At 44.1% G+C, this 14,093-nt stretch overlaps 1 protein-coding gene across 2 annotated transcripts in view; it reads right to left on the reverse strand.

Annotated features, from left to right (window-relative positions):
- Positions 1 to 1,365: 1,365 nt before the first annotated feature.
- LOC121577550 (retinoic acid receptor gamma-A-like) overlaps positions 1,366 to 14,093 on the reverse strand; it is a 102,949-nt gene continuing 90,221 nt past the window's right edge. For both annotated transcript variants that reach the window (XM_041891253.1, XM_041891254.1), the window contains 7 exons: positions 13,075 to 13,223; positions 5,595 to 5,736; positions 5,043 to 5,206; positions 4,786 to 4,962; positions 4,284 to 4,488; positions 3,160 to 3,318; positions 1,366 to 2,874 (listed from right to left, as the gene is read on the reverse strand). In XM_041891253.1, coding sequence (XP_041747187.1) covers positions 2,558 to 2,874; positions 3,160 to 3,318; positions 4,284 to 4,488; positions 4,786 to 4,962; positions 5,043 to 5,206; positions 5,595 to 5,736; positions 13,075 to 13,223 — 1,313 coding nt within the window. In that variant the 3' untranslated portion in view covers positions 1,366 to 2,557. The remainder of the gene's footprint in view (positions 2,875 to 3,159; positions 3,319 to 4,283; positions 4,489 to 4,785; positions 4,963 to 5,042; positions 5,207 to 5,594; positions 5,737 to 13,074; positions 13,224 to 14,093) is intronic.

The following is a 14,093-nucleotide window of genomic DNA, read 5'->3' on the forward strand; positions in this document are numbered from 1 at the left end:
AAAGGACAAATGTATCTAAATTTCTATTTCATGTGTAAAGCATAAAAGTGAAATAACATGAGTAAGAAAAACTGTTATTTATTTTTTACAAAACCCTGGGTTTGCGTAGATTAACTTTATGATTGAAGAATTTTCTATATGACTGTAGTAATGAAGTCAACCATATGGCTCTGTGCATGTTCTTGGACAGCACTATGGACTAAAACGCCTAGAACCCAGTTTATGTATGTAGACAGTTTCCAAAATACTATCTCATTTATTCTATGGTAGAACGAGCATAAAACACTCAATTACGCTATACAAGTAGCGAGAAACACACAAAGAGAGACACACGTGCGTGCACACACACACCGACACACAAATACATCTACATACCCCAGACACATTCATTTCCTGATTCATGGCTTTGCATATAATTCCAATATTGCTTATTCATCTACGAGATCATCACTGTATGAGGGTGAGACTTCATTGACATCAATAATATGTGTAACTATGACTTATACATGAGTTGTTCTATTGAATGAATGGACCTAAGACTAAACTGGTCCTGTGTTAGTGATCCAGTCCATGTATTCTGACTCATAACACTGCTCATTATGGCTTATTATGCTGTACTATTATCAACACACCACCTGAGCCATGTCTTGGGAAGATGTTTGGGGGTGGGGCAGCACCCTCAGCACCCCTACTTCCCGCGGCTATGGCTGGGAGCAGACACCTACTTTCAAAATCACAGATACTCAGCTATGTTCTGGATTCTGCCCACCCAGATATCTGATCCCCATGGTAGACTGCCAGGCATTTCATTGAGAACAAAGGAGGTTCTCCAACGAGAACTAAAAGAGTTCTCTTTCACATTCAGATCCCTGTTGAATGGCTTGTTGATGAAGAGAACAGGGAGAGTGGCGGACCGTCGATGCTACCCCACACTTCCTTGTTGTGATTTTCTTGAACATTCACACTGGTGAGATTCGGTCCATCTCTAGAGTCACCCTGAGTCAAAGCATTGGCATTAAATTGCATAAAATTGACCCTGCACACCAGAGGTGTGGACTCGAGTCATGTGACTTGGACTCGAGTCAGACTCGAGTCATGAATTTGATGACTTCAGACTCGACTCGACAAAATGTACAAAGACTTGCAACTCGACTTGGACTTTAACATCAATGACTCGTGACTTCACTTGGACTTGCGCCTTATGACTCGAGAAGACTTGCTACGAGGACTTGTAATGACTTGCAAAGACTTGCTAAGAGGACTTGAAATGACTCGAAACTAAAATGTAGGACTTTGGACTCGACTTGAGACTTGATGGCTTTGACTTTTGACTCGACTTGGGACTTGCCTCATCTTTGACTCGACTTGACTCGGGACTCGAGGGCAAAGACTTGAGACTTACTTGTGACTTGCATAACAATGACTTTGTCCCACCTCTGCTGCACACATTTATAGATGTTAAAGGAGTGTGTTTGTGTGTTTGTGTGTTTATTAAGTATATGTGTAGCTCACAACTATAGCTTACAATGTGCCGTAGTCCATTGGTCAAATCCTTGTTGTTTTTGTTTGTCTCATCGAGCAGAGATCTATAGTAAGCTCTGTCCCAATGAGTGAAGCACAGCTGATGTAACGATCAGAAGAGAGTTGCCAGTTTGTGAGTTGAGTTGCCAACTTACAAACTGAAAATCTATCGCTAGTTTGAGATTGCTCGTCAAACATGAGCATGACTGAAGCACAAACGAGACAACAATAACAGAGAAAAATGCATAGTAATACAAATGAATATATGATCAAATATGAATGTTTTTTTGGGGGAAAATCATACAATAGAAAAACATTTATGAAAAGAAATGTCAATGAAAAGAAAAGAAAAATACAATTCTCAAAGGCATTTGTGGCGAATGGTTTTCACGTTAAGAGTTTGGTTGTTGCAGTTGTCGTTTTCATCATTGCTCTTGCACTCAGAGTAGCCCTTAAGGAAAGTGGGTGAGTGCATTTCATATAGTCCACCACTCCAAGCTGCTGCCACTCAGTTTAGCATCTCCTGTGTTTCTCTTTGTGTGGAGACAGCATTGTAAAGTAACATTGGGTCGGTCAGTCTTATGGTTGGCAAAGTGATCTCTCATGGCCCTTGTCCCAAGTATGTGAGATTTAGTTTTTCTCTCTCTCCTCTTTTTTCCCTAACTACATGTTCCACCTGTTCCTGTAGAGAGGGCCAGTTTCACCCTGGAGTGTCAGAGTAGGTTCACTACATAGAGCCTTTACTTCACTGTCTATCTAGAGCAAAGGAGGAATTCTTATGGGTATACAGTATGTATGTGTATATGTGTATATGTGTAAATGTATGTGTGCGTGTGCTTGGATAGATGGGTGGGGGGTAGTTTAACAGGTGTAACAGCAGAGGTGAGTGCTAGGTCTTGGAGTAGACCCTTGTTATAGGATGGGCTGCTCATGTAGGGAGATGACTTGGTGTGATAGGACAGGGTGTGTTGGTCTGTCTGAGGGTGGTGGAGCAGGAGGTTACGTGAATGGGTCAGAGTGCATCACTATGTCTCTCTTACTGGGATCTCCCAGTCGCCCCTTTCTGGGACCCTGCTTCTGCCGCTGCAGCCTCCCCCCAGGGCTCCCCATCGCTGTCCGCCCCTCTCTCCCTTTCCTCGTCCCCCCACTCGTCCTCCTCATCCTCATCTTCCTCCTCCAGGCTCTTTTCCTCCTCCCTCTCTTTCTTGATGGCCTGGATGGCAGGGGGGGCGGAGGCGCTGTCCCCAGAGTCGCTGCTGTCCTCAAAGGCCTCAGGGTTCTCCAACATCTCCCTGATCAGAGGAGGCATGGGGCCTGGGATCTCCATCTTCAGAGTGATGGCTCTCTCAGCACCTAGAGTACCCAGAGAGATCCACGCATAAACATGAGTTTACATTCACATTGACAGTTTAGCCATTTAGCAGACTTATCTGGAGTGACTTACAATCAGTTATTAATAGTTAATTATTTTGGGCGCTATGCCTCTATCAATACTGATTGAATGTAGGAGTCTGAGGCTCTACCATACATGCATATTAATCTATGTGTCAGTATTGTGTTAGTATAACTGTGTTATGAATAGAGATCTAGGCTGTGCCATATCTCTGTCCTGTGTACTACATCCTTATCTGTACTGACCCTTGGTGCTGATGCCCCTGAGGTCAGTGACCTTCATCAGCATGCGGGGGAACATGTGGGGCTTGTTGGGGCGTCTGCGGCGGGCGTAGATCTTCAGGGCCTCCAGGAGGGGCTCCTGTAGCTTGTCCACCTTCTGGGGCTCCTCCAGGTCCATACGGTCTGAGGGAGAGAGCCAATCACACAGGGTCAGGAAGGGGGAGAGCCAATGATGGGTATGAAAGAGTTAGCAGCCAATGACATAGGGTCAGGGAGAAGGAAAGAAAAGACAGGAACACAAAGAGAAGAGGCAAGAGTCTGCTAAGTGTATTGTACTTAGTATATTGAGCCAGGGCTCTAAATTCAAATTAGTAATTGGTAGCACTGGTGCTCCCAACTTATAAAAGTTTGGAGCACAACATAACATTTAGGAGCACCGATTGAGATATAGCCTATATTTGGCCTGTATGTACTGTGTTCTAGCTACTTCTGATATTGTTCTCTAGAAACTAATATGTAACCCTGTAAATAAATGTGTATTATAAAACGCTAAAATGTTGATACAAATACCTGTCATTGAAATTACAAAGTTGTTTGTAGAATATTAGGTTTCTAAATTGTGTAAAAGTGAAATTGTACACTGTCTCTTTTAGAACATTGTTTGTGAGTGGCAACATGCAAGAGATTAGTCATTCATTCATTGCTATGATCACTGATCTCCTGAAGAAGCTATCCATGTAACTTTATTTCTGTGCCCACAAATGTTCGGATATAGCCTATTAGTAAAGTTACCAGGTTGTTAGCTAGCCAGCTAGCTAGCTAATGAGGTAACAGGGCTGAACAAAGTGTAAACAAATGAATGTAAAATGCGAAGAAACAAGCTGTTTTCGCTGTAGTAATGGTACAACCATGATGCTAACGAATATGCACTCGCTTTTTTCTCTAGGGCACTCAGAAACAACGGTAGAGCGAAGCCTAATCCTTACAACAATTATCTAGATGCATCGGTTCTCCCAAATAAAAATTCCAGGTCTCACAGCAAAATGGTTAGGAGCATATGCCACCAAAATGGTTGCACTTTAGAGCCCTGATTGAGACACACCTGTGCGTGTACACAGACACACACACACACACACTAACAGCAGTACCTCCGCAGATCAGGCAGATGGCGCTGAGCAGGCCGGTCTCTGTGTCGTCCATCTCCAGAGGCAGCAGCTGGCCAGCGAAGGCAAACACCAGTTCTGTGAGAGGGCCGAAGCCTGCGTTGTGCATCTGGGTCCGGTTCAGGGTCAGCCCGTCGGAGAAGGTCATTGTGTCCTGCTCCGGAGTGTAGCGAGTGCAGATCCTCAGCATCTGAGAGGAGGAGAGGAGAGGATGGAGAGGTTAGGGGAATAATGACAACAAGGATGATGAAAAGGGAGGGTGAGGAAGAGGGGGATTGTAAAGTGTAGGGAGTGACAAAGGATTGAGGACAGTGACATGTGGATAGTGTGTTAAGGGAAAGAGGAGTATGGATAGAGCATTGTGAGGGAGAGAGATGAGTAGATAGGTTGTAGTGAGGGAGAGAAGAGTGAAGGTGGAGGGAGAGAGCAGTGAGGCAGAGAGGAGTACAGACAGAGTGTAGGTGGAGGGAGAGAGGTGTTTAGGTACCAGTATGTCCAGACAGGCTGATTTGAGGAGAGTGATCTGGTCAGCAATTGTGAGGGTGGTGAAGCCTGGCAGGCGCTTGGCAAACTCCACTATCTTGATGATGCACTTGGTGGAGAGTTCACTGAACTTATCCCACAGCCCCAGGTCCAACTGTACACGGTGGTCTGAACTGGAGTTCTGGAACAGGAGAGAGAGGGCTGAGGTGTGTGTGTGTGTATGTGTGTGTATGTGTGTGTGTGTGTGTGTGTTTGACTTACTGTCGTGTATTTGCCCAGCTGGACGAGTGAGGGAAAGGTGTCTTTGTGGGCCTTGCTGACTTTGTTGACTAGCTCCTCCAGTTCTCCACTGAGCTCGTAGCTCTCCAGCAACACCACCTCCTCCTTCACATCTTTCTTCTTCTTGTTCCTGTCGTTACGCACCGCTGCATGGTGGAGAAAAAGAGGGAGCGAGGATAAGTGAGAGAGTAAGGGAAAGTGGTGGATTGGTGGTGTTTGTTGTTGTCTTTCGTTGACGAATGACAGAGAAACACATCCCTCATGCTTCACCCCTTCCCACTTACCCCTTACCACTCGTTCCTTCCTCTCAGAATTTCCACTTATAGAGGGGCCATATTGTGATTTCAGTGTAATCCATAGCTATCCCAATACACACACTTACAGACATAAACTGTAGTGAGATCCCTTTACAAATGATTTGCCACCCAATCACTCTCACAACCTCTCTGTATTCAAACAGTCTCTGATCTCCTCACACCTTTACATTTGAGCACAACATACCCAGCAGGCAAACTGGACAAAAATGGCACTCACCTTCTTTGGACATGCCGACCTCAAAGCACTTCTGCAGCCGGCAGTACTGACAGCGGTTACGGGTCACCTTGTTGATCTGACAGTTCTTGTCTCGGTGGCAGGTATACACCATGTTCTTTTGAATACTGCGCCGGAAGAATCCCTGAGAGAGAGAGAGAGAGAGAGAGAGAGAGAGAGAGAGAGAGAGAGAGAGAGACCGAGGGAGGGAGAGACAGAGAGAAACCGACAGACCAAGAGAGAGTAAAAGAGAGAGAAATCAGGCATTAAAACATTCTTAATGGTCACAAGGCCATATGTCTGGAGCATAGATGGAATATGTCTCACTCCATAGCCACAGGAGGTTATTTCAGCCCATGCCCTTATTCTTAGATAAAGATTCCACCAGAGGGCAGCACAGGCGTCTTTACATCGTGGAACCTCTCGGAATAGGGATAAAACTGCATGGAAACAAATATGGAAGACTGTCTGTTTGCCCCGGGGCCTGTTGCACAAAAGTAGAATTAAGACATCCGGGATAAATGACTCAGCTGAGCTCAATGAAGCCAAAACATGTGCGTCCAGGCTTAATTGGTTGCACAAAGACCAAGCCAGGATGAGCAGACACGGATTCATTAAGCCAGGTGAAACCAATCCTGGATAGGTGCGCGCTCACGGCTCACTCAAATAGACCCCGCCACAGATCACAGATTAACTGATTTACCATGGCAACTAGAGCCGCGTACTTTTCCCCGTCGGAAGCACAAATCCTCATGGAGGCATACGAGGAGGTAAAATATATAATTAAGAAGAAAGGCAACACCGCCACAGTGATAAAGCAAAGAGAAAAAGCGTGGCAAAGTATTGCAGACCGCCTGAATGCGTAAGTAGTGCACAATTACACACTCACCGCTCCGCTGAAACATCACAATTACAATTCAAATATTTAATTCACATCTCCAAAAATGCAGTTGTACTGTAATTATGAAACGGTTAAATTTTTAATTGAAATGCACTGCAGATATGAGTGAAATTGTGTAAAGTAACTCCATCACACTGTATAAAGCTATGATAAATTTTTTGATATTTTTACTGAAAACAAGACAAAAATACCAAGTAATTTTTTGCAGTGTGACTCCATTAAATGTGTGTGTGTGTGTGTGTGTGTGTGTGTGTGTGTGTGTGTGTGTGTGTAGATTAAACATGAACGGGCCAAAACGGACATGGCAGCAGGTCAAAATCAAATACAAGAACATTCTGCAGAATGGTATGGTCCCTGACTAATATTTAACAAAGCACAAGCATATATTGTACCCAGAAGGTGCCTGCTCACACATTGTCTGTACTGTTTTAGCAGTGAAAAAGAATACCCACAGACAAGGCACGGGTGGTGGGTCACCAAAGGCTGACCTTACCCCAGCAGAGGACATGGCCTTGGAGCTAAATAAAGGCAGGCCCGTCTTAGAGGGGATCCCTGGGGGGAAAGAGACGAGCATAGGTTCCTCCCAAGATGCCACCCGCTTCATTCAAGGTATGTCCTTCCATCTCTACATGGGATACAACCACATTCATATTGAATCAATTTGGACTGTCTGACTTTGGTTTACCTATTGCCTTGCAGTGTCTGGCAGCACTGTGTTCCTGTTAGAGCCACCAGCACAAGCACCAGACGATGCTGATCCAGTGAGTACTCCATCAAAGGCATACTGTAGGCCTGGCATGTCTTGTCTACTAGCTTCAATATGAATCCGATTAAATGTGATAGGGTGAAGGCCCCAGTGCAGCAGCAACAGCACATGATGGAGACGATGATGAGGAGGAGACCATCTCTCTGGATTCCAGAAGGCATGAGGTATCATGTTAAGACTGTGAAAGTACTATTTACTCTACAATGGTGAGGAGTCCTCATCAAAATCAAAAAATCTAATTTCTTTTACAGGACCCAGATGCTATACAGTGGGAAAACCAGCCTGGCAACATAGTGCGTATTAATAAAAGGACACCACATCCTGCCAAATTCCAGCTGCGCTAATTGTATTGTGTTCACAGAGCTCACAAGCTATCAGAAAGTTGTATGGCAAGCACCTCCGGCGCCAAATAGAACTGGCAGACATAGACATTCAGTACAAGAAGAAAAAGATGGAAAATCTTGCACTGGAGTCCGAAATAAAAAAAGAGGACAATTAGGAAACTGGACCTTGAAATAAAAAAACTTGAGAGGGAGGTGAGATATGCCTTCAATGTACACTGTATGCTAACTGTAACACAAATGTATTAATCATTATTTTTCTTTCCTCCCCCAGCTCCAAGAAGATGACACAGCTCAAAATAAAAATTAGGTATATTCTCGTAAAGTCAAGTGAGCCATGACATATGAGCTCTTATTGTGAGCACACAGGACGGTGGCATCTTTCTAAGTTTTTTTTTTTTTTTTTTCCCAGCAATCAGTACAACCAAGTCATCGTTATAAGGCATCGCCCTCTTTTGCCCACCCCCCCAGCACCAGGTGTGGCCACTAGCCTATATGAAGGCCCAAAATTGTGTGTTCCTTTCTGCTCTGACAATGGCATGCCCATTCGTGCGAGATGTGGTGGATGAAGAAGCACTTGTGCTGAGGAGAGCCTTCAGGCGAGAAAGGGTCTTCAGGGACCGGTTGGACCCACTGGCCTTCCCTGATGACCATCTATATGAAAGATACAGGTTTTCTGCAGATGGCATCAGGTATCTATGCAGACTACTGGGTCCCAGGATTAAGCACCGCACTGCACGGAGCCATGCACTGAGTGTGGAGCAAATGGTTTGTGTGGCCTTGCGCTTTTTTGCTAGTGGAGCCTTCCTGTACTCAGTGGGGGATGCAGAACAGCTGAACAAGGCCACAATTTGCCGCACAATAAGGAGTGTGTGTCTGGCTATCAAAGCATTAGCAGATGTCTTCATCTCCTTCCCTGGCCACAGAAGACTCTGTGACATCAAAGAGGAGTTCTATAGGATTGCAGGTAAGAGGATCTACAAATTACAGGACAACTGTTAACACATAGTAGGATACTCATTACTTTGTGTGACAGGTTTCCCCAATGTCATTGGTGCAGTGGACTGCACACACATAAGGATAAAAGCCCCCTCAGGTGCCCATGAGGCCGATTTTGTGAATAGGAAATCCTTTCACAGCATTAATGTTCAGGTGAACATAACTTTTTGATATTGTCCATTGACGAACACTCTGCATTGCCAGTGATGTGCATTGATTGGTGTAATATTCCTCATCTTATGATTTCAGATGGTCTGCAATGCTGACTGTGTGATCAGCAATGTTGTGGCAAAATGGCCTGGCTCAGTCCATGACTCCAGAATCTTTCGGGCCTCTGAAATCTATCAGTGCCTATCACAAGGTAAGCCACACAACCCCTATTTATAACCATCATGGCTGTGTCAAGAATATCACTGTGTTTATGAGGTAGTAATGATGAGATTTTGTGTTGACAGGTGAATTCTCTGGTGTGTTGCTGGGAGACAGGGGGTATGGCTGCCAGCCTTTTCTCCTGACACCTTTCACAGACCCCCAGGAAGCACAGCAGGCCTACAACCATGCCCATGCCAGGACCAGGGCCAGAGTTGAAATGACCTTTGGCCTCCTGAAGGCACGCTTTCACTGCCTTCACAAATTAAGGGTCAGCCCTGTTAGGGCATGTGATATTACTGTGGCTTGTGCTGTCCTCCACAATGTGGCCTGCCTGAGGAAGGAGAGGGCCCCCAGAGTGCCACCAGCCATGGACTGGGACAATCCGGCAATCTTCCCTGATGACGACAGTGGTCGGCTGCTGAGGGACCAATATGTGTTGAATTATTTTAGTTAGTATGTGTGCTTTCAATTTTGGTTAAATATACCTGCGGTGGCAGAGGAATTTGGGTTTTTTGGGTTCGTTTTTTTTACGAATTTGGCCTCTTATGATGTTTGTGCGGTATACTGTGTGTAATACAAGGCTGCAGGGAGGCTACTGCATCCATTCATTTGTCTGTTCAGTTGATGTGTATGGATTTGTCCTGCATTTATTTTAGTGTGCAGACATGCAGGGTGTGTTATATACAGACCTTTGAATGTGTATGTATCATTTTGTATAATATGCTTGGATTCTGTGCTTTCCATCTTGTAGAGTCACTGTGACTTCAGTTTCGAAAGGAGCTGATGGTTTACCTGCTTTGTTTTGTCCTTATTCAATAAAGGAACATAATGTTACACATTGTGTTTTTATATTCATATGGAATGTGTATTTGTTTATATGACAGAGTACTAGGGCCACACTGAAGAAAAAGGATAAAGTCATAAATTTATGAGGCTGGTTCTTTCTGCAGAAAAGCTACATATTGTTTTTACAGTTTTGATACTTATGACAATGTGATACTTAATATTCTGGCACATCAGCATGTCTTTGTTTATGAAACCATACTGAAGTACAATTTCACGAAATGCCCCACATCTGTCATTTTTAACAACTGTCCTCCTTTAAAACAACTGGTTACAATATTATGACTTGTGTTTTTTTCCCCTCTGTGGCCCTAATATTCTATCATTTTATATATAGCCTTATAGTCTATGGGAAACTGTAAATTATCTAATGATAGCAACATCATCTAAAAATCATTTTTTATCCAAAATCATTGAAATTAATGATCACAAACGTTTAAATAATGACAGTGGGTCTAGTTATATGTGATAACAATGTATAGTGAGCAGTGAAATAACTATTGGTTTCCATTTGTGGTGACTGCTGACTGACATTAGGGATGAGATTAAATAGATCCTGGAATTTAGCCTGGTCTGGAGCAGGCTAGCTCCACAGAATAAATCTCCATGGTAATTTATACCATAACATATCCTCCTGCCCCCTATCCATCTTTAGTGCAACCGGATTACGGATCAATTGAGCCAGGATCACCAAGATATCCTGGCTTAATCCCTTATCCTAGTTTTGTGCAACAGGCCCCCGGTCTGACTTTCTGGCTTGTTTGTTTGTGTATGCATTTTCTGTATATGTCATGTATTTGCTTGTGTTATACATCCTTTCTGTGTACAGTGCCTTCAGAAAGTATTCATACCCCTTGACTTATTCCACATTTTGTTGTGTTACACCCGGAATTCAAAATGGATTACATAGATTTTTCCCCTCACCCATCTCTACACACAATAACCCTAAATGACAAAGTGAAAACATGTTTTAGAAATTTTAGCAAATTTATTGAAAATGAAATACAGAAATATCTCACTTACACAACTATTTACACCACTGAGTCAATGCTTTGTAGAAGCACGGTTAGAGGTGATTACAGCTTTGAGTCGTCTTGGGTATGTCTGTATCAGCTTTGCACATCTTTGGGTCATTGTCTTGTTGGAATGTAAATCTTCACCCCAGTCTAAGGTCGTTTGCACTCTGAAGCAGGTTCTCATCAAGAATTTGCATGTATTTGACTCCATTCATTGTTCCTTCCATCCTTACCGGTCTCCCAGTCCTTGCCGCTGAAAAGCATCCCCATAGCATGATGCTGCCGCCACCGTGCTTCACGGTAGGGATGGTGTTAGACGGGTGATGAGCCTGGTTTTCTCCAGACATAGCACTTTGTATTCAGGCCAAAGAGTTCCATTTTGGTCTCATCTGACCACAGAATATTTTGCCTTATGCTCTTCAGAGTCTTTTAGTTGCCTTTTTGCTAACGCCAGGCGTGCTGTCATGTACCTTTTTCTCAAGAATGACATCTGTCTGGCCACTCTCCCATATGCCTAGATTGGTGAAATGCTTTAATCACATCCATGATAAACACCATACACTCCACAATCAGCATATCAGTTTCCCTCAACTGTTGAACAACACTCTGAATCTCCACAGTCTGCGGAGCATCCACCGCCATATCTTCATCTCCCCTCGCTCCTTCAACTATTTCACGTGCCTCTGTGTAGGAGACCTGCTGTATAGATCTGACCCTTGCCACTTCGTACTCCTTTACCCTAACCGGGCACTCCGGGGAATTGGGAACGTGGTTGCATCACAATTACAACATCGTACACCCTCAGATTCTTCAACAACATTCCTTCGGCACACACTTGATACATGTCCATACCTTTTGCAATTCTGCCAAAACAACAGCTTCGACACAAAAGCTCTCACTGCATATCTAACATATCCCATCTTCACATGTGAAGGGAGATGCTCTTCGTCAAACATCAATAATACCGACAGGCTTTCTTCTTTTTCCCCATCCACTACACGGTTTAGCCAGCGTGCTCCAACTACTCCTGGTATGCTCCTCGTAAACCACGAGGCCTCCACATCCAACGTGACGCCAGAGATGACACCTTTTAATGGTGCTCTGCTACAAAAATAAAAACTCTCCACTTCATAAGTCGATAGTTTGTTGATCCTTAATGTTTTTTCCTTCCGCTCTTTCGATACACAAGAAATCAAAACAAAACCACTTCTGGTCACTCTGACCGACTTCACCTTTCCCAATGCATCCCTTACCATCCTTGATACTTCAAACGGATCTCCCAAAAAAGCATAATTGTTAGTGAACCTTACTCCAACCAAAAACCTATACTCATTAACAACTTTAGCCCTTTTTGTTCCATTTTCCCTTATCACTGTCTTCCACTCTTCAGCCAAACTGCAAGGATCCACTCTCTCCATCAATCTCACTCCCACTGGACCAGATTCGCCAACCTTCCTTATCACCCCACTTCCCTCTACACAACTCATTCTCGGCTGTCATCACTAAACCTGCCACCACAATTGATTCACCCTCACTCTTGTCATGTTCAATTTCCTTCTCTAGTTCTTCCAGAAGTTCTGTGCAGTCCTCCATTACATATTCACTCAGGACATATTTCACTTTTCTTCTGTTTCCCTTGTCTGCAATCTTCTCCTTCACCAAGTCTTCCAGAAGGTTTGTACCATCCCTCACTCCATATTTATTCATAATATGTCCCAGTTTCTTCCTTTTTCCCTTGCCCGCCATCTTCTTGAACCCATTCCCCTGCAACCTCAGCTAGCTCTTCCTCATCTCGCCAACGGCACTCCTGTTCGTCTGCTTCTCTGACATGCACTGTCAACTGTGGGACCTTATATAGACAGGTGTGTTTCTTTCTAAATCATGTCCAAACAATTAAATTGGCCACAGGTGGGCTCCAATCAAGTTGTCGCGACATCTCAAGGATGATCAAAGGAAATTGGATGCACCTGAGCTCAATTTGGAGTGTCATAGCAAAGGGGTGTGAATACTTATGTAAATGAGACATTTCTGCATTTCATTTTCAATAAATGTGCAAACATTTCTAAAAACATGTTTTAACTTTGTCATTATGGGGTAGTGTGTGAAGATGGTTGAGGGGGAAAAAAAACAAATTTGTATTCAGACTGTAACACATCAAAATGTGGAGGGGTATGAATACTATTAATACTTTCTGAAGGCACTTATGACTGGGTATATTGTGTCTCTCTGTTTTGATGTGTCTCACCTTGCAACCCTCACAGGAGCTGACCCCGTAGTGGTAGCCAGAGGACTTGTCCTGGCACACGAAACAGGGCTTGTAGATGCGGGGAGGAGGGGGCGGAGAGGGTGAACTGGGCACCATCTCCTCAGAGCTGGTGCTCTGGGTCTCCACTGCTGCTCAGAGAGAGAAAGAGCGAGAGAGAGAGAGAGAGAGAGAGAGAGAGAGAGAGAGAGAGAGAGAGAGAGAGAGAGAGAGAGAGAGAGAGAGAGAGAGAGAGAGAGAGAGAGAGAGAGAGAGAGAGAGAGAGAGAGAGAGAGAGAGAGAGAGAGAAAGAAAGAAAGAGAAAGAAAGAAAGAAAGAAAGAAAGAAAGAAAGAAAGAAAGAAAGAAAGAAAGAAAGAAAGAAAGAAGGGGGACAAAAAAGACAAACGTTATCTTACTGCACATTTCAGTATTGCAGCTAATAGGTACACTGCATGTCAGAGGATGAACATGAACACATTTCTTTCTTTCTGAAGCCCACAAATATCTTTGAAGGTACAATACAAGCCAGGGCGGCAGGTAGCTTAGTGGGTAAGAGCCTTGTGCCAGTAACCGAAAGGTCGCTGGTTCTAATCCCCGAGCCGACTAGGTGAAAAATCTGTCGATGTGCCCTTGAGCAAGGCACTTAATCCTAATTGCTCCTGTAAATCGCTCTGGATAAGAGCGTCTGCTAAATGACAAAAAAATAGCCCAACCCCCCACTAACCCTTCAGCTCTACCAGGGGGGCAGCACTGATTGACAAAAGAGGGAAAGAGACACAATTAGCTGATGGCCAGATGGCTACACTGATAAAATGCTGATTGGCAGATTAGATTTGATTGGCGTCTCCACTACTGGGTAGTGGGGGTGGAGCATACCGCTAAATGGTGTGTGGGTGTCTTTTTTATTTGAATGCCTGCCCAACCCGACATGCTTGTATACCTCTAGCCACATTTGAACAAACAGACTGAAGGTGTTTATGAGACTCTGCTGTCTCCCTCTGTCCCTCCCTTCTGTCTCGC

Source organism: Coregonus clupeaformis, unplaced genomic scaffold (genome assembly GCF_020615455.1).
Source record: "Coregonus clupeaformis isolate EN_2021a unplaced genomic scaffold, ASM2061545v1 scaf0005, whole genome shotgun sequence".
In the NCBI taxonomy this organism is placed as follows: Eukaryota; Metazoa; Chordata; class Actinopteri; order Salmoniformes; family Salmonidae; genus Coregonus; species Coregonus clupeaformis.